The sequence below is a fragment of the Triticum aestivum genome, chromosome 3B (assembly GCF_018294505.1).
Source record: "Triticum aestivum cultivar Chinese Spring chromosome 3B, IWGSC CS RefSeq v2.1, whole genome shotgun sequence".
In the NCBI taxonomy this organism is placed as follows: Eukaryota; Viridiplantae; Streptophyta; class Magnoliopsida; order Poales; family Poaceae; genus Triticum; species Triticum aestivum.
The window spans coordinates 446767675-446787642 of record NC_057801.1 but is presented as its reverse complement, the minus strand read 5'-3'; the positions used below and the strand labels follow the sequence as shown (position 1 = coordinate 446787642).

At 44.9% G+C, this 19968-nt stretch overlaps 1 protein-coding gene across 11 annotated transcripts; it reads right to left on the bottom strand.

The window, feature by feature from the left end:
* Window positions 1–12704: 12704 nt before the first annotated feature.
* On the bottom strand, window positions 12705–19962 carry LOC123070281 (uncharacterized). 11 transcript variants are annotated; one of them, XR_006433585.1, is made up of 6 exons: window positions 17866–19962; window positions 17526–17587; window positions 16179–16567; window positions 13880–15546; window positions 13544–13675; window positions 12705–13016 (listed from the first exon to the last, which is right to left on the bottom strand). XR_006433585.1 is itself a non-coding variant. In XM_044493403.1 (6 exons), exons 1-5 carry the CDS (start codon window positions 17887–17889, stop codon window positions 15493–15495), a joined length of 417 nt encoding a protein of 138 aa, XP_044349338.1. In that variant the 5' UTR covers window positions 17890–19962; the 3' UTR covers window positions 12705–13675; window positions 15464–15492. The 11 variants fall into 11 exon arrangements, 7 of the variants coding, with proteins under 7 accessions (XP_044349338.1, XP_044349339.1, XP_044349337.1 ...); XR_006433586.1 differs by having other exon boundaries at window positions 15464–15546; XR_006433583.1 differs by lacking the exon at window positions 13880–15546 and having other exon boundaries at window positions 16179–16246; window positions 16359–16567.
* Window positions 19963–19968: the final 6 nt, after the last annotated feature.

Genomic DNA, 19968 nt, shown 5'->3' with positions numbered 1-19968 from the left:
TTGATACAAAAAACATCAGAGGGGGTGCCCCTGGTGCCCACTAGGTAGCAGGGCGCGCTAGCTACCCAAGGCGCGCCCTGGTGGGCCCACAAGGCCCCCTCATTTATCCCCTCAGCTCACTTCATCACCTACCTCCAAAAAATCACACTAGCTCTCTCTCGCGCATTCTTGCTCACAAACCCGCGGATTTCAATCTCTTTGCTCGAAGCCCCATTTCCGAAACTGTTTTAGGGGATTGCTACTTGGTATGTGACTCCTCCATTGCTCCAATTAGTTTTTGTTCTAGCAGTTTATATTTTGAGTAATTAGCTACTCTTGGTGCTGTTGTAAATGAGCTTGCATGTTGAATTCCTTGAGTTCCAAGTAGATTGAATGCTTGATATAGCCTCTAGACATCCATATGAGTAGTTTCTAGCAATCCTATGAAGTTTTGTTGACAAAATTTTATGGGTCAAACAATTTCAGAAATTTGTTCATAGGAAGATTTACCTTTTTCGAAGGAGTTCATCTAAGAAGAATGCCAAGGGAGTCACTGGTGAATCATCAGCTGGTGACATCAACACTCCGCGATGGATGGAGGTCTGGTCGTGCGAATGGGCGCACATTGCCTTCATGGAAGAAGCCGGATTCCACCAAGAGTTCACGCAATTCATTGCAAATGCTAGACTTACCGACATCCTCGCAGATGAGTCTGACCAACACCACACCCTCACGAACTCCTTTGTGCAAAAAATTTATTTCCTGAATAGGCATGAACCTCCTGCGGTGCGGTTTAATTTATACTCTGAAACCCGTCAGATACCGCTCACCGAATTTTGTGAGATATGTATAATTCCCTCTAACGGGGAATTAAGAGAGCCTAGGCCGACAGAGTTTGAGGACTTCCTACTCACTTTGATAGTGGGTGATGAAAGGGGTGTGTCGAAAGCCACAACCACTAGTGTGCAGTTTCCTTCTGTGCACTACTTTGCTTTATTTATTATGAAGTGTTTGACTACTAGAGAGAAGGGAAGTATACTTAGTGCCCCTTGAGGGAGTCCTGGATTAGGGGGTATCCAGACAGTCGGACTGTGTGCAACGTCCGGACTATTGAAGCGTGAAGATACAAGACTCAAGACTTCGGCCCGTGTCCGGATGGGACTTTCCTTGGCGTGGAAGGCAAGCTTGGCGATCCGGATATTATATTTCCTTCCTTGTAACCGACTCCATGTAAACCCTAGCCCTCTCCGGTGTCTCTATAAACCGGAGAGGTTGGTCCTTAGAAGGCCGATCACAATTACAATCATACCATCATAGGCTAGCTCCTAGGGTTTAGCCTCTACGATCTCGTGGTAGATCTACTCTTGTACTACCCATATCATCAATATTAATCAAGCAGGAAGTAGGGTTTTACCTCCATCGAGAGGGCCCGAACCTGGGTAAACATCTGTGTCCCTTACTCCTTGTTACCATCATCCTTGATGCACAGATCGGGACCCCCTACCCGAGATCCGCCGGTTTTGACACCTACATTGGTGCTTTCATTGAGAGTTCCTCTGTGACGTCGCCACAAGGTTTGATGGCTCCTTCAATCATCATCAGCAACGTTGTCCAGGGTGAGGCTTTCCTCCCCGGACAGATCTTCGTGTTCGGCGGCTTCACACTACGGGCTGATCCACTCGGTCATCTGGAGCAGATCGTGTTAGGATCCCCGGATAGTTATGATGAGCATGGCTTGGACCTGGCGTCAGACGATGCTCGGGATATTACCCCGGCAGAAGCCTCGGGTCTAAATCCGGGGCAGGTTGCATTGCCTAAGGACGGAGGGCTAGTCCCTGTCCCGCAGGCCATACCCTCATTGGCGATAGAGACGAACACAGGTCTCACCTCCGCGGGAACAAGTGACTCCGGACCCTCGGATTCATATCCGGATGTAGGTTCCACTCCGCGCGTCCCCGAGCCCGCCGATCCTGGTTGGGCTCCGGTGATGGAGTTCACCGCGGCGGACATCTTTCAGCATTCGCCCTTTGGCGACATACTAAACTCATTCAAAACCCTCTCTTTGACAGAGAACTTCGGGCCGAACTATGTAAGGCTCGAGTGGGAAGCAGGCGACGAAGAAATTTGTTACCCACCCACCACCCACTTGATAGCCATGGTTGATGATTTATCCGACGTGCTTGACTTCGACTCCGAAGGCATCGACGGTATGGACGACGATGCAGGAGAAGACTCAAAATCTATGGGGTACCGGATTCTCGCCTCGTCACATGACATATACATGGTGGATACGCCCAAGGAAGGCGACTGTGACAATCCAGAAGATAACACCCCTGGGCAGAAACCAAAGCGACGGTGCAGACGCCGTTCCAAATCCGGCAATAGTAACAACATCAGCAAGAGCGCCAGAAGAATGGATACTCCGGTCAACCCTGAAGGCAATAACAACCAAATAGAACCAGCGATGGAGTAGGACGAACCAGGTCACGCCGAACATAGCCCGGAGCGTACGCCCGAAGAAAACGATCCAGAAGGACGAGTTCATCAAACCGGCCCAGAACAAGAATATAGTCCGGACGACGACGCATTTATCGTTCCGGAAGAACGCGTGGAATGAGAGAACCTCCACAGAAATCTTATGGCCACAGCGAGAAGTCTGAAGAAGCAGAAGCAACGGCTTAAAGCCGCACAGGAAACACTCAATCGCAGATGGAACAAAGTGCTAGACACCAAAGAAAGATATGGCGACGATCGCCATACAAAGAGCTACCCAAAACGCAAGCTACTGCCGGAATTCGATGACGAGGCCGTTCCACCGAAGAATAACACGACCAGGAGACCAGGAGTACCACTTCATAACCGCAATAAATCAGCTACCAAAGACGCCCACGATCTACATGAGCACCTGGAGAAGAAAGCTGGCGCAGCTAGGTCCATCTACATATCTAAAGGACACACCCCGGCGGGGGACCATGGTCATCAAAACAATTATGACAACCAAACACCAGTTCGGAATAAACACCGAACACAACAACAGCCGACGGCATGCCACAGCGCGTCCAGATACAGAGGGGCTGCTCACCCCCTGTGCTTTACTGATGAAGTACTGGACCATGAATTCCCACAGGGCTTTAAACCTGTAAACACAGAGGCATACGACGGAACGACATACCCAGGGGTCTGGATCGAGGACTTTATCCTCCACATACACATGGCTCGTGGGGATGACCTCCACGCCATAAAATACCTTCCCCTCAAACTGAAGGGACCAGCTCGGCACTGGTTGAAAAGCCTCCCAGAAAATTCAATCGGGAGCTGGGAGGAACTAGAGGACACTTTCAGGGCCAATTTTCAAGGGACTTATGTCCGGCCTCCGGATGCTGACGATTTAAGTCACATAATCCAACAACCCGGAGAGTCCGCCCGCAAGCTTTGGAACAGATTCCTCACTAAGAAGAATCAAATCGTTGACTGCCCGGATGCCGAAGCCTTAGCGGCATTCAAACATAGCATCCGTGATGAGTGGCTCGCCAGACACCTCGGCCAAGAAAAACCAAGGACAATGGCAGCCCTAACAAGCCTTATGACCTGCTTTTGCGCGGGAGAAGATAGCTGGCTAGCCCGTAAAGGCACCAGCGACCCCAGCACATCCGAAATAAGGGATGGCAACGGGAAGCCACGTCGTAATAAAAACAAACGCCAAAACAAGGAAGAGAGTCCGGATAACACAACGATTAATGCCGGATCCAGGGGCTCTCGACCTAACCAGCAAAACAAGCAATCTAAAGGCAGTAAAGAAGGACCGTCCGGTCTGAACAGAGTTCTGGACAGACTATGCCAAATTCATGGCACCTCTGACAAACCTGTGAACCACACGCACAGAGAGTGTTGGGTTTTCAAGCAGGCCGGCAAATTAAACGCTGAACACAAGGAAAGGGAAACACCAAGTGAAGACGAGGACGAACCTCACTAGCCGAACACTGGGGGACAGAAAAAATTCCCTCCAGAGGTTAAAACAGTAAACATGATCCACACGACTCGCACGTCCTTGGGAAGGCATGAACGCGCCCATAAAGACGCGCGCGATATAGATCCCATCGTACCCACACCTAACTACTGGATGACTTGTCCGATCACTTCCGATCGCCTGGACGGCCGAACTAGTATTCGGCGTGAAGGATCAAACGCCTTGGTGCTTGACCCAATAATCGACAGATACCATCTCACTCATGTCCTCATGGACGGCGGCAGCAGTCTCAATTTAATATATGATGACACTATCCGCAGGATGGGGATAGACTCATCCAGAATCATCAAGATCAACACCACCTTCGAAGGGGTGATACCAGGCGTTGAAGCCTACAGCAGGGGCTCGGTCATACTGGAGGTAACATTCAGCTCTCCAGGCAACTCCAGAAGCGAAGAACTAGTCTTCATCATCGCACCCTTCCAAAGCAGCTATCAAGCATTGCTTGGAAGAGCAGCCTTCGCCCGCTTCAACGCATCGCCGCACTATGGCTACCTTATACTTAAGATGCCCGGTCGACGCGGCGTCATCACCATCAGTGGAATAACAGAGCACTTTTCACGCGTAGAGGAATAGGCGACGGCCCTAGCGGCCGGACTATAAGCGGCCTCTAACAAAAATATACCGGGTCGTTAAGACCACGGACACGGTTAGACGAGTCCGGCAGCCCATATTAAACCAGGGCACTGTATATGTAATCCTATAGTGGACACCAGGAGCTAATAATAAAGCCCCACACTCGGCTCAACCTTATTGGCAGGCCAGCATCTCTACATTTTCTACTATCCATCGCATACTTACGTTGCAGCCTTTTCTGCAGACAATGTTCGCGCGATACCCTTCCAGGATGCGGCACAACGGAGACAAAGGCGACGTGTAGCAGGGCCCCGTTCAACAGGTTTCTTTTTAGATTAAGCCCCTGTGTAAACCTTTTCTATTGCCTCTTGTTGTTTTATCATCCCATGGGTTCCATACCCACAGAGGATACTGTCGTTTCTGGCATTTCGCCACGACAGATTAACGCACGTACCTGGAAATACAGGGTTTATAATGAATGGGCATTCTTGAGCCCATCATCTGTTATAATGTCTGAATACCTTCGGGAGTGTTCAGCGTCACGAGTTTGGCCTTATATGCATCAGCTCCAAATCATGTCTTTGGTCATGTTGGTTTTGCGCGGCTCCTGGGTTTGCCGCCTTGCGTTTCGTTATAATCAGATAAGGTGGCCAAAGGAGAACTACTGCGATTGTGCCCTGGTTATTCCGGATGAGCACCTCAGTAGAGAAAGCCGAAAACGGACTGTCATGATACAGCGAGAGACTGGTCAACCACTCGACGACTCACCGGAATCTTTAGGATTCCTTCGCATTAACGAAGGGCCATTTCCCAGCCAGGTACATACGCGCCCGTATTCAGATGCACGCGAAGGTACCAGGGGCTACATAGTAGCCCCAACGTTAGAATCCCGCGGCTAAGCAAAAGTGTTACAGCTATATACTCCGGTTGCCTAGTTCGACGTGCGATCACCTCCTTGCTGGACCAAGACATTGGATAAAGAGTGATTAAGCACATTTTTTCGCAAACACCCCCGCATTGTATGCATGGGGGCTGAAGCCAACGACTGCTATCTTTCGGATTACACACACACACACACACACACACACACACACACACATATATATATATATATATGTATATATATATAAACGGCCGCACAGGGGACACAATCATATTTTCAGACAAAAGTTATAAATATAACCTTCTAATAAAAATGCTTTACAATGATTTGAATCATCACTCGAAGAGGAGATTCTTCGGGCACTGCGCCTCTATCAGGCGGGCACCCTCCGTGACCTGTGCCAAGTAGTGCCCGGCCGGATACTGGCCCCCACCGGATCCTGAGACGCTACCATAGTGGCATCCATATCCGTCCAATACGCTTTAACGCGGGCAAGGGCCATCCGCGCACCCTCTATGCATGCTGACCTCCTCATGGCATCGATTCGAGGCACGGCCCCAAGGAACTATTGCACCAAACCAAAGTAACTGTCCGGCTTAGGCCCCTTTGGCCAAAGATGGTCTATTATAGACCGCATTGCAAGACCGGACAACCTGTGAAGCTCCGCTACAGCGGCCATCCTATCACTTAACGACAACGGGCGAGTGGGAGCATTGAACTGCGACCAGAAAAGCTTCTCCACCTCCTTCTCACCCTGATCTTTGAGGAACTCCACAACATCAGCCGTACTCTTCGCCAGGTCCGCGTATGCATTTGGCGAGCTCCAGCGTCCATCCAGGGGAGCATAGTTTGGATCGAAGAACTTCATCCGCAGCAAATAGGAGCCTCCAGCCGCGATCTTATCGGCCTGTTGAAGCTCCTCCCGCGCACTTCTGAGCTCGGTCCATATTTCCTTGGTGGCATTAAGTGCCTTGCTCAGGTCAGCCGATTTATCCTCATGCTCCTTTTTCAGGAGCTCATACCGGTCAGCGGCATTCTTTAACTCGATAGCCATTTCGGCTACCTTTTCCTCACTTCGGCGATGAGCAGCCTGTTCGGCTCTCAATTCTTCGACCGCCTTTAGGGCAGCCACATGGCTCACCCGAGCCTATTGCTTGGCTAGACCAAGTTCCGCCCTCAGCGCCTCTACGGCAGCAGCACCATCTGCAGTCCGAACATATTACATTACTATATGCCACCTTAAATATTTTCCATTGCAGGAAAGACAGGATACATACCTTGCGATTTATCCAGCCGCTCATTCATCAGAGTGATATCGGCATCAACCGAACCAATTTGCCTCGTCAGTTCGGCTACTTCAATGGACGGGCCGGCGGCCGGACCCACAGGTACCTGCACATACTTACAACAAAATCTTTGGATTATGATCCCCCGTTTGACACCTAAGGCGGGCAACCAGAGTCTCAGGGGATACTGGCTATATGGAGCACACCTAGCGCGTGCCTCACAATTAAAGAAATAGTGGATTATCCATTACATACCTCAAAGCCTCTGAGCAGGCTGGTGAATGCTTCATTCAAACCGCTCGTAGTGGATGAAATCTTCTTAAGCACCACACTCATCAACGAGCGGTGCTCCTCCAAGAGCATAGCTCGCTCCAGCAAGCCCGTTAGCACGTCCGGCCGGACATTGAACTGCGCCGAACTCTTCCCATCGCCCCCCATTGTAGCCAAGTGCTCCGGGTGCAGGGCGGCTGATAAATTGACTGCCGGATTCGACGGATCCGGACTCCTCCGTGATGACACCTCGGTGTCGCCCGCTTCATGAGTCGGAGAAGGGGGTGGGGTCTCGCTCTCCATCATCTCCGGAGGAAGGTCCCCCGAAGACGAACCCTGTTGAGAGGAGCTGCTGGTCAGACTGCAAAAATTTGAATCCTGGTTACTGACCAAGGAGAAACGCAGAACCTTCGGATTGTAGATTGACTTACAGCTCGGTGGAGGGCTGGCCCGTTGGAGGGCATGGTACGTCGAGGGTGCCTGTCGGGGCAAGGCCCCCTGGGGATGCCTTTTTCCCCAATTTGGGCATCTCTGCCTCCAAATCTTCGGAGGCGGCCCTCTTCTTCCCACGCGGGGAGGAGGCTTCGACCTCTCCTCCCCGACTATCCTTCTTGGGGGAGGTAGCCACTCCCCTGGTTCAGATGCATAGCGTGTGGGGTTCGGATTTTTCATCCCTCCTCTCGCCTTTCCTCGAGGGCATCCTGCTGAGTACTCGGTCAAGCATCTTGGCCATGGTGGGAGCGGGCGAGCCTTCGGGAAGTGGCGCCGGAAACCTGATTCTCTCCACCTTGCTGAGCCATTCCTGGGTGCGGATGATTTTCAGAGTAAACAATCATGATAAATATAAAACGGTGTGTCCGGTATCAAGGCTACTTACTCGAGTGTCTAGGCGATTGCAGCTTAGGCCCGCATCCTCGGTGGTGTCCGGACACGTTACTTTCCATCCAAAGAATAATTTGCACATCTCTTCGAGCTTCAGGCCAAATAAGTGCTTGACGGTCCGTGGACCCTCCAGATTGAACTCCCACATCCGGAGGGGCCGGCGTTGGCACGACAACATCCACTGGATCAACATCACTTACATTATGCTGACGAGATTAACGTCCCTTGCAAGAAGCTCCCGGATGCGATTCTGCAGTACTGGTATATCACCAGCGGGTCCCCAATTCCGCCCTACGTCTGTCCAAGACGCCAACTGTGACGGAGGGCCCGAGCGAAACTCGGGGGCAGCCGCCCACTTTGTGCATCTGGGAGCCGTGACATAAAACCACCTTTGTTGCCATACATCGGATACTTCTGGGAAAGAACCCTCCGGCCATGGGGCGTCGGCGTTTTTGCTTATTTCGGCACCTTTGCACTCCACATGTCGACCCCCGATCATCTTAGGCTTCACATTAAAGGTCTTGAGCCATAAGCCGAAGTGCGGGGTGATGTGAAGAAAAGCCTCGCACACGATAATGAACGACGAGATATGGAGGATAGCGTCCGGAGCCAAATCATGAAAATCCAACCCATAATAGAACATGAGCCCCCTCACGAAAGGATCGAGGGTGAAACCCAAACCGCGAAGGAAGTGTGGGACAAAAACAACACACTCATTGGGCTCCGGCGTGGGGATGACTTGCCCTGGGGCAGGAAGCCTGTGTTGGATATCTGCGGTTAGGTACCCGACCTCCCTAAACTTTGCAATGTCCTTCTCCTCGATTGAGGAGGTGACCCACCGGCCTTGAGGATCAGATCCGGACATATGGGAGGATTCCGGAGGGGTGGAGCTTAGGCTTTGGGTGTTAGAACTCGAGGTGCGAGAAGGCACAATGACGGTGAAGAAGGAGGCGTAGGTCTCGACCCCTTTATAAAGAGGGTGAATATCAAGAGTCCCCGGTGTGACCGTTTGAGGCTTATCTAAAAACACACAGGGTAATACCAACAGCCGTCATGGGGTCACACACGCTCATATTGATGGAAAATCCCGTAATAAAAGGGACACGATCTCTGCCTCGATGGACGTGCCAATAAAACCGCTTCGTAACATGAGTCGTTGTGGGGAAGGAAACGTCGGTTCACGTTGGACCGAGCCATGATGCAAGGGCACGACGCATGAAGATTGTCAGCAAATCAGATCTGTACCATACGAACATCATCTTGCAGATCCGGACATGGTCTATGTGTTCGATAACCCCTTTGGAGTATTCGGAGGAGGAACCCGCCTTGCAATGCCGAAGACAATACTGCGCGCCAGACTCATCATCATTGAAGCCTGGTTCAGGGGCTACTGAGGGAGTCCTGGATTAGGGGGTATCCAAACAGCCGGACTGTGTGCAACGTCCGGACTATTGAAGCGTGAAGATACAAGACTCAAGACTTCGGCCCGTGTCCGGATGGGACTTTCCTTGGCGTGGAAGGCAAGCTTGGCGATCCGGATATTATATTTCCTTCCTTGTAACTGACTCCATGTAAACTCTAGCCCTCTCCGGTGTCTATATAAACCGGAGAGGTTGGTCCTTAGAAGGCCGATCACAATTACAATCATACCATCATAGGCTAGCTCCTAGGGTTTAGCCTCTACAATCTCGTGGTAGATCTACTCTTGTACTACCCATATCATAAATATTAATCAAGCAGGAAGTAGGGTTTTACCTCCATCGAGAGGGCCCGAACCTGGGTAAACATCTGTGTCCCTTACTCCTTGTTACCATCAGCCTTGATGAACAGTTCGGGACCCCCTACCCGAGATTCGCCGGTTTTGACACCGACACCCCTGACCTCACCATTATACGTCATGCACTTCACAATGATCACACCTTTAACCTAGGGGCTATTGTTGCACGTCGTCTGCACATTAATAGAACTAAGGGTAAAATCCATGGTGGTATTTATGCCACTCGCCTAGCAAGATGTTTTAATTATTTGCCATGATGACTATCCTTTGCCCAGAGTTTATCTAGATCACTAGGTGATGGTGGCTCACCACTTTAGTGATGCTGCAGATTCTTTTAACAACATCCCGTTGCCTGCACCAGCTTTGTTTGATTCTCACACCAGGAACGGATACACCGTCGTACTAGTGGACATTATCGCTTACCTGAACGCCCAAGTAGCGGTGGAGGAAACTCAGGAGTGGGACGCTTAGGTGCCACCGCCACAACACTTTTACATGGGACCGAACGGCTACTACGGGTGGTGATTACCAAGCTAGCCAAAAGCATAAGCTTGGGGTGGGGGGTACATATTTCCACCGACATTACATTCATGTTCACACACTTCATTCCAGTTGTCGATGTTCATACTTTTTCATTGTATTATGTACCTTATCATGAGTTTGGCAAGGGGGTATGATAGTGACTAGGAGTGGATCACTACACAATGGTCAAAGTTATCCTTAGTTACCTAAGAGGACTAAGGAAATATTTCTCAGTTATGGAGGTGATAAAGAGTTCATCGTAAAGAGTTACATCAATGCAAGCTTTTACACCGATCCAGATGACTCCGAGTCTCAATCTGGATACATATTGAAAGAGGGAGCAATTAGCAGAGTAGCTCCATGTAGAGCATTGTAGACATAGAAAATTTGGAAAATACATATGGCTCTGAATGTGGCAGACCCATTGACTAAACTTCTCTCACAAGCAAAACATGATCACACCTTAGTACTCTTTGGGTGTTAATCACATAGCAATGTGAACTAGATTATTGACTCTAGTAAACCCTTTGGGTGTTGGTCACATGGCGATGTGAACTATTGGTGTTAAATCACATGGCGATGTGAACTAGATTATTGACTCTAGTGCAAGTGGGAGAATAAAGGAAATATGCCATAGAGGCAATAATAAATCTATTATTTTATATTTCCTTATATCATGATAAATGTTTATTATTCATGCTAGAATTGTATTAACCGGAAACTTGATACATGTGTGAATACATAGACAAAACACCGTGTCCCTAGTATACCTCTACTAGACTAACTCATTGATCAAACATGGTTAAGTTTCCTCTCCATGCACATGTCTTGTTATTTGATAAACGGGGTCACATCATTAGGAGAATGATGTGATGGACAAGACCCATCCGTTAGCGTAGCATAATGATCGTTCAGTTTTATTACTACTGCTTTCTTCATGTCATATATATATATATATATATATATATATATATATATATATATATATATATATATACACACACATCTGGGCTATTCAGTTACACGTAACATAATATTATTCTGTTACCCTACTTGAACTGACGGTTTCAGGCGGTTGTACTGATGTTTTCGAGCGGTATGAACTGATACTTCCATTTCTGTTTAACAGATCGTATTCTTTAGTTCAAAAAATGTTTACAATTTTTTTGTCGGAACAGGGCGTGTAATATATCGTTGGAAAGCTCTTGACAACTATATTTCAAGTATACTAAACATTTTTGAAAAATCATTATGGTTTAAGAGCAGTTTTGAAAAATCCATTTTTTTCAAAACCGAAAACGTGAATCATATTTTGGACTCAATTTTCAAATGGTTTGTCAGAATTGAGCAAATAAGATGGCGTTGGAAAGCTGGTGAAAATCCGCATCTTCCATATATCTATTGTTTTTCCAATTCCATACGATTTAAAAGTAATTTGAAAAACGGTGAAATTCTGGGCGAAACGTATTTTCACGATTTTTTGCAAACGGTTTGTCGGATTGACGCAAATGATACGATGTTGGAAAGCTATGGAAAATGCACAACTTTTTTGTATTGAAATGTTTTTCTAATTCCTTACGGTTAAAAACGAATTCGAATATAGTCAAATTTGATTTCAAACGCGATTTTTTTAAAGTTTGTCGAAATGAGGCAAATAATATACCCTTGGAAAGATATCAAAAATAAAAAACTTAGTCATGTTGAACATTTTCTCAAATTCGCAACCGTTGAAGAGTAATTTGGATTACGGTGAGACCCATCATACTGTTTTTCCGTCAGAAAAAACAGAGTACTTGTACTGATCTACATGTGCGTTTGTACTGATGTATTCTTCATAGACTAATTTTGAAAGGTTTTGAAAAAAGATTAATTGAATTGATGTCCATATGATTTTGTACTAAGCCTGTTTTAACATACTAGACTTTACTCTATTTTGGGTAATATTTTTGCTCGTAAGTTTTCAACGGTTTTATTGTATCGTCGCCCCTGTACTTGCATGGTTTATATCATCGAACTGAATGATATTTTTTTCAAAAGGAAAATGTTTTTTATTCTTTTTTTGAACTAAACATTTTTACAATGATGTTCTGTACTTCTCTTTTTTAACGACTTGTACTTTTCCCATTTGAATTGCATGGGGTTTCCTTTTGCTTGAACTTTTACAATTTGAATTTCTGTCATTTCTTTTATTCCGAACAGACCACCTTTTTTAACTCGTATTGATCAATATTTTTAATTAAACCATTTTTCCTTTCATTTGACAGAAATTTTTTCCACACATAATACATGTACATGAATCGTATTACCCATAGCACCAACCTCAACACAAAAACCATCGCCCTATTCTTGTACAGAACTTTGTAGATGTTTCTTTATACACATATTGAGTACTGATGCTATGTTTTTCTTTGAACTGGTATCAAATTTCTCTATACACATATTGAACTTTGTACGTGTTTCTTTATGCATTGATGATATAATACATGTTGAGCCGCTACACCATAGCTAAAAAATTTATCCATGTGAACTATTATTCATGTACACCATAACCAGGGAAAGATCAAAAGCCTCCACAACATCGACACCTGATTTGAGTACTCCTACCCCAGTTAAGCTAGGCCTTTCTTCTTCAGCAAAAGCCGCATAAGCACTTGCCTTTCTCACAGTCGCCAGGACCTGGAAAGATCTTCATGCATTCATCATTGCACATGCTATCTGTGCAAGGCTTACCGAGTTCAATGACCGTTGTTGCACAGAACTCAGGGGACACCCTGCTTCCCGATGATGGTTCCTTGGCCGAAACTCGTGCAGGTCCTAAACGGAAAGAAAATGCATCACAAAATTGACATTACTAAGTACTGACTTAGGTTTCATGTGCTCTATTTAATGAAACATATGAGAAAGTATACTGTGTCCAAGAATCAGCAGCAGAGCAGTAAAAGAAACACCTGATACAATGTGCAACTAGCTAGCACTCCTCCAAACCATGCCGAGTGAGAGTAATAGCTAATCTGCAACTACATAGTACTCCTACACATGCAAGCAAACCGCGGCGGCCGTGCATGAAATTAACATGTCATTTTTTTGATAGATGTAAGTTCAAGCATATGAGCCACATCAGCAGACACTAATTTCAAAAATCTACGTGTATACAATAAGTGGGAATATCTTTACAAGGTTCTACTAGTAAACCAATTCATCAATACACGTGCATAGATGTATGCATCTTACGTAAGTATGTAGATCAGGAATGGCCATCAAGCAAACATTGGTGTTTTGTGTATGTACTGCTAATCATCATGACCACCCGGCCGTGTAGGAGCATGGTGGCAGGGGCTAACCTCGATTCAGACATCATGATTTAAATGAACTCTCACTAGAAGTAATTTTTGTACTTCTCATGTAGTAATACATGGACTTGCTGTTGAGCATTAGTACAAGAACATCTAGTACTCCCTCCGGTCCTTTTTACTCTGCACATTGGATTTGCCGAAAGTCAAACTTTGCTAAGTTTGACCAAATTTATATTAGAAATTATTAGCATCTATAATATCTAATAAATATAATATGAAAACATATTCCAAGATGAATCTAATGATATTGGTGTTGTTATGTGAAAATCTATAATCTTTTATATAAACTTGGTCAAAGTTGGATGAGATTGACTTAAGACAAACCTAATATGCAGAGTAAAAAGGACCGGAGGGAGTACATATTGAATCAATGTTAATTTAGTAGTGAAGTACCCCCAGCCCCTGCAAAGTTTCAAATTTACTTCATCTCCACATTTTTTTTGTACTGAACGTGCCACAAATTTTGACCTGTCCAGGTGTTGCAAGCAAAGTTCCTGGAAAGTAAACTTTAGATTTGTCATCTCCACACTTTTTTCCGAACTATACTAGCCACATAATTTACATAAACTTTTTTCACATGCGAATATGAACAACAGCAAACAAGCATTTGAGCAACTCACAAGCACAAAATACAATGCAATTCTTTCCACACATTTGAGACGACGTCTTCATTTTTAGCAGATGAGATAGTAGTACAGGTGTTTAGGTTCAGTTTAAAAAAGAGTGGAGGGGCACCCAGGGGGAGAAGGAATGGGGATCATGCATCAACTTGGACTGTTGTCCGCGCTCCACTTTGACGGCTGCCAGTAACCATGGTGGATGGGCTTGTGGTCGAGGGCGGCCAAGGCGACCACCGGGGACTATAGGTGGTCTAGCTTGTTCTTGACAGCGAACTCACAATGAGGCAACGGTGAATCGCCTCGGCCAGCGGTGTTGGACCGCTGGACGCAGCGGTGCCAGACCACTCACCGGGACGAGGCAGAGTGGTGGTGGGGAGCATCGCCGAGGGCAGCCAGAAGAATGCACCTTTATTCATGTTTTTAATTCAAAGTTTTTTTAAGAAATAACTGAACCAAATGATCTTGAGCTGATGAAAAGGATGCATCTTGTCCTGATGTAAATTAGCACCATATAATATAACACTATTTTTTCATATGAGGCAAGACAACTAAGATTGAGAGAATACACTGAGCATCATGTTTAATTCTCAGGTCAGTGGTTAAATACTTATGGAAAGTATATTTGGATGTATCCTTTTTCTAGTTACCGAATTGCTAACCAGCCCAAATAAACTCCTAACTACTCATGGCAAGTATTTTTTGAACTGATGTATATTATTTCTAGTTACTAAGTTGCTATACCACAGGACTGCATCCTTGAAGTGAAATGCCAACATCATTGGTTGTGTAAAAACACTCAAAAGAATTGCTTGTTGTACTGTATTTTATAGTACAAATTGTACTGAACTTCACTAATTTTGCACTGGAATTTAATACATCATACATACACGTTAAGTAATGCAAACATAGCAAACTCAATTTCTGTAGTCTCTAAAATGTAGGAAACCCCAAATTTTCTAACGAGTGCACTTGCCTGGAGTTACCTACTGAACTTCTAGACTGACATTGGTTCTTCAGTTTTCTTTACACAACCAACTTTCTGTTTTTTTAATAAGTGAACTGATGGAAAAATTGATGGTGCACTTATGTATTTCATTCAAGGTGAACTGATGCACTTGCAAAGTTAACTTATTGTGTTCCTATTTTTAACACTGAAACGGATACGTGTTCACAAAATGAATCAACTAAATTTTCCACTCAAGTCTATATTTCATCAGTACTAGTAGGACTGAACCATAAGTGCAGACTTGTAGCAACATTAAGAAATAGTTTCAGGAGCTGCTCACACCGGATGTGAGGTGTTGGTGCTCATGGACGCTATCGACACCGACGACGGGATCCAGCAATGAAGATCCTAACTAGTGTATTTATCTATCATAAGAAGAAGAAATTATGAACTGGTGAAAAATTATATCATGAACTGATACACATAGTATAGATATAATTTTCTCTGGACAAGTAAAAAGAAATCTCCAGCCAACCATTGTATTGTAGAGACTAATTAAGCTCTGTTTTTTTGGCCATCCAGCAACAACATTCTTACACGCATGGTGCACACAAACTGTCATTGCGCAACAAGAAACTACAATTAATTAGCCTGTGATGCTCTAGTTCAGCTACACTGCAACAATTCATTGTTTTTATGTATACCACCATCAACCGTGGCACTGGCACTTAGCATCTAAAACACACACAGTGGAATGTTCAACAAACAACTAGTAAAACTGCGGGTAGAAGCAGGCATGTATGCATCAGCACTGCGGCATGGGCCTATGGATTACCGCTTTCCTAGATTTTCAACGTATGATTTTTCTCTTCATGAACTTATCCATGTTTTCTAAGCAAGATGTGCACTCCCCAAAATAGAGTGTACTTACTAAGAATCAGTAATTGAACTTCAAGCATTTTGTGTGTGTAAGACTACAAAATTTACGTGCCCATCACTACGAATTAGCACAAGTGCTATAGGAAGAAGATTAAAACACAAAATAAATTGGACTTACCAATGGGAAGTCCATGAACTGAAAAGCATATAGGAGATGAATTTGTGAATCTGGCTTTTTGATGCATCCTGCAAGAAAATAAGAACAAATATGAGACATGCGGTTTGCTAGGGGGGCTGCTGGTGGAAGGAGTAGTCCAGCGAAGGAATAGGGTAGCCTGTAGAGATGGTTGGCACAGACGCATCTGGAGAGGGAACCGAAGCCATGCTGCAGGGAGGCCCGCGGCGACATTCGGGACAGAGAAACCAGCTGAGGCCCACGAGAGGTTGGAGGTTGCGGATCCCAGGCGCGCGGCAGCGGGTGGAGGTCGGAGCCAGTGGATGCTCGAGCATGGCAAAATCCTTGAACTTGGTGTACACCAGTAGTAGCACTTATTGGTTTTCCACCACCTAAAATGCAGAACACATCGAAAATAAAAATTGTACTGTTCTAAAATTAGATTTTGAACTGAGTGTGTCACTTTTGTTTTGATCATTCCTTGTGAATATTCCATCAAACAGGTTTGGTGTCACTTGATGCAAGAACTTAAAACAAGCATACAGAAAGTTATAGTTCTTTTCTTCAGCTATTTTTCTGAGCTGAGAAGTGCATTCTTCGCTCTCAACATCTGAAAAATTCCAAATTGGTTGACTGTAGCTATATTTGAACTCTGAACTACTATTGTAACTATATTTTGAACTGTTTTAATTACTGAAGTGTTTGTGGTCTAGGCCCTAAACCACAGTATGTGTTTCTATTTTTGTTTAACGAACTGCAGAATTTTGTTGTACCGAACTGGTACTGCAGTGTATACGTATCTAAGTGGATTATTTTCATCAACTAACTGATTTCACTTTTTATGTTGAACTGCTACAAATCTATTTTTGCTAGCAACTGAAAAAGCTTACAAAGGTGTACACAGTTATAGCAAATCCTATGAGAGGAAATTGATCATTCCCATTTCATGATACGGTGTGTCAACATGTGCATAGGAAAAACCACCGTTGCATAATGAGCAATTGATTAATTTCTCCTTTTTGCTCACTTCTTTGTCCCTGCCTCAAGCGAACCAGATTTTACATTAGCTACAAACGAACATGAACACATCAAAACTAGTAGGCGAGTGCACTGAGATTTTAGCAAACACATGGCATGCACTCAGCAAAAGCTTATGTATATGGAAACTGACTGAACTGAAAAAGAATTAGAAATTGAAGGGAAATAAAATAAGAAATTCACTGAACTAAAAACAAGAATGAGGCAACAGTGAACGGCCTCGGGCGGCAAGGTTGGACCGCTAGACGCAGCGGCACCGAACCACCTAGAATACATCTAGAACATCATGTATTTCTGGGTGTATGTTTTTACCTTCTTTTGTACAGAGTGTATGTTTTGCCAGCAATAGAACTTCCTGCCCTTCCAAACTCGTACTGAAAACATGTACCAAAGAACATCATGCATCAGTGTTCAGAAGGCATACAATACACACTACCGTGAGGTACCCCAAAACAGAGTAGTTTGTGCATTTTTTTTAACACAATGAAATTTTATGGAACTACTTCTACATTTAGACATCCTATGCTCTCATAGAGATTAACACACCATCTTGTGTGCTAGAAAGAACATAGTAACATAAGTGAGTGAAATCAGCTTTAGATAGGCGAATTATGAAATGCAATTTTTCTCTTTTAGGAATAAGCAAAAATACCTTCGGGGCACAAATGCCAGCCATCAACAGTAGCTCAAAAGGCTATTTCTTCCTAAAAGAATTCTTCAATTCCTGAAACTTAAAGTGTTTTTTCAATTGAACATGCATGGAAGTAATACTTTTACTCTAGTCCCAGTACAAGTATCATGTGTATAGTCTGTAAACAAAAAAAAAAGATGCAGAATTTAGAGACAAAAAGGTTAAAAAAAGTTGAAACAACAGGGAAACTATGAAGGAAATAGCATCAGTGATCTTCTAACTGAAGCATCATACTGTACTGATATTTCTTTTGTCAATGAACTTTTGCAATATAAGTACTAGAACTCACTGATGCTATTTACTCATTTTTTAAAGGCATTTTCAGTACATGCTGAACATCCGTTTTTTCAAACACATCCATAGTTCAAATGGATCAGTACATGATGAACAATGCCAGTTTTTAGAAGCAAAACTTGCACTGAATCGGTTAAACTTCTTTTTGCCGAGCTACTAATTTTTTTATATATAGCCACACTATTTTTTTGAACACACACATTGAACCGTTTCTGGGGTTCTTAATGAGATGATGTTAGAAAACATGTTGAACTCAAATTTGGGCTTACAAAACTACCGAATGTTTTGGGTTATTCTATGAACCTTTTTGTTATCTTTTTTCTGAGCTCCAAACCACAATTACAATACACACATGTACTACACAACAGTGTGTATTTGTACTGTCCATAACAGTGAATTAACCAAAAAACAACTAATTTATGAAGGAAAACAAATTTTTAACTTGGTTTGAGCTTTGTTTGTTCAGATTTTTGAACTCCTGCAACAGATATAACTGAACTTGTGTGACATTTTATTCAGTTAAAAGTAGCTGATTTTTTATCTCATGCGGCTAACATACTTGGACCGAGGGGGACGCGATTGATAATATTTTCAGCAATTGACATGGGGAAATAGAGAATAAACTAGACATGCATTCGTAAACATACACTGAAAAAACTGAGGGCCTCTTTGATTCGCAGGATTGTCAAAATGAAGGAATAGGAAAAATGTAGGAATAGGATGGCATGTCCTATAGTATCCTACATGATTTGAAAGAATGTTTGATAGCGCAGGAAAAAAAAAGGAATTCTATAAATAGGTTTGAGTGGATGGAAATTTTCCTTCAAAATGTAGTACAAATGGATACTATGGAAAAATTCCTAAGGATGCCAATCCTACGAATCAAACAAGCATTACAAGAAAAATTTCCTAAGGGTTCAAATCCTCTAAAAATCCTATGCAATTCCTTTGAATCAAAGGAGCCCTGAACCTCCGGAACCACACCATGAAAGTCAGAGTTGCTAATGGTGGTAGAGCTGCAGCGTTGAATGACTCGGCGCTGTGTTGTTGAGCAGCCCAGGGAGGCGGCAGTGAACGGCCGCCATGGGAGGCACCATGGCGTTGGACATCAGCGATGGTTAGGGCGCAGGGGCACGGCGGTGGTCAAGCTCTATATTTGCCTCTTGAGTGCTCTTCAAATGTACTTGTAAGCTTGCATTTGATTCTTTCAGAAACTTCATCTCGTCTTCTACTTCCTTCTCCATGTTGATCCAGTCCCCACGTTTGGGGGTTACAGATTTTATTTGCCGTCTACTTAACTCTGGCTGAAATGACTCTTGCCGAGATGACTCTTGCCGTGATGACTTCAATTCTTCAATTTCGTGCCTGTAGGAATCCCGCTCAGCATGTGCAGCAAACAGTTCAAGTGCTAGCTCAGTCTGTTGCTTCGATTTCTCAGAACATTCCCTCTTCAACGCCTCTAGATCAGCCTTCAATTTGCGAGAATGTCGTTCCGGGTGCCGGGCCACATCGGCTGGGCCAGGGACAGCTTCTCCTACGCGACCTTGACCATGTGGCACGGCAACAGGGTTGGTCCGCCATGGAAGAAGGCAGAGGGGCAGCAGTGGCGGCGGCTGGAAGCAGGGGCGTGGCGGCGATGGCAGCCGGAAGCAGGGGCGTGGCGGCAATGGTGGGTGGAAGCAGGGGCGGCGCCGGGAGCCAGACGGGAAGAAGGTGGGGGCGGGGCGGCGCCGGGAGCCAGCCGGGGAGAAGGTGGGGGGCGGGACGGCG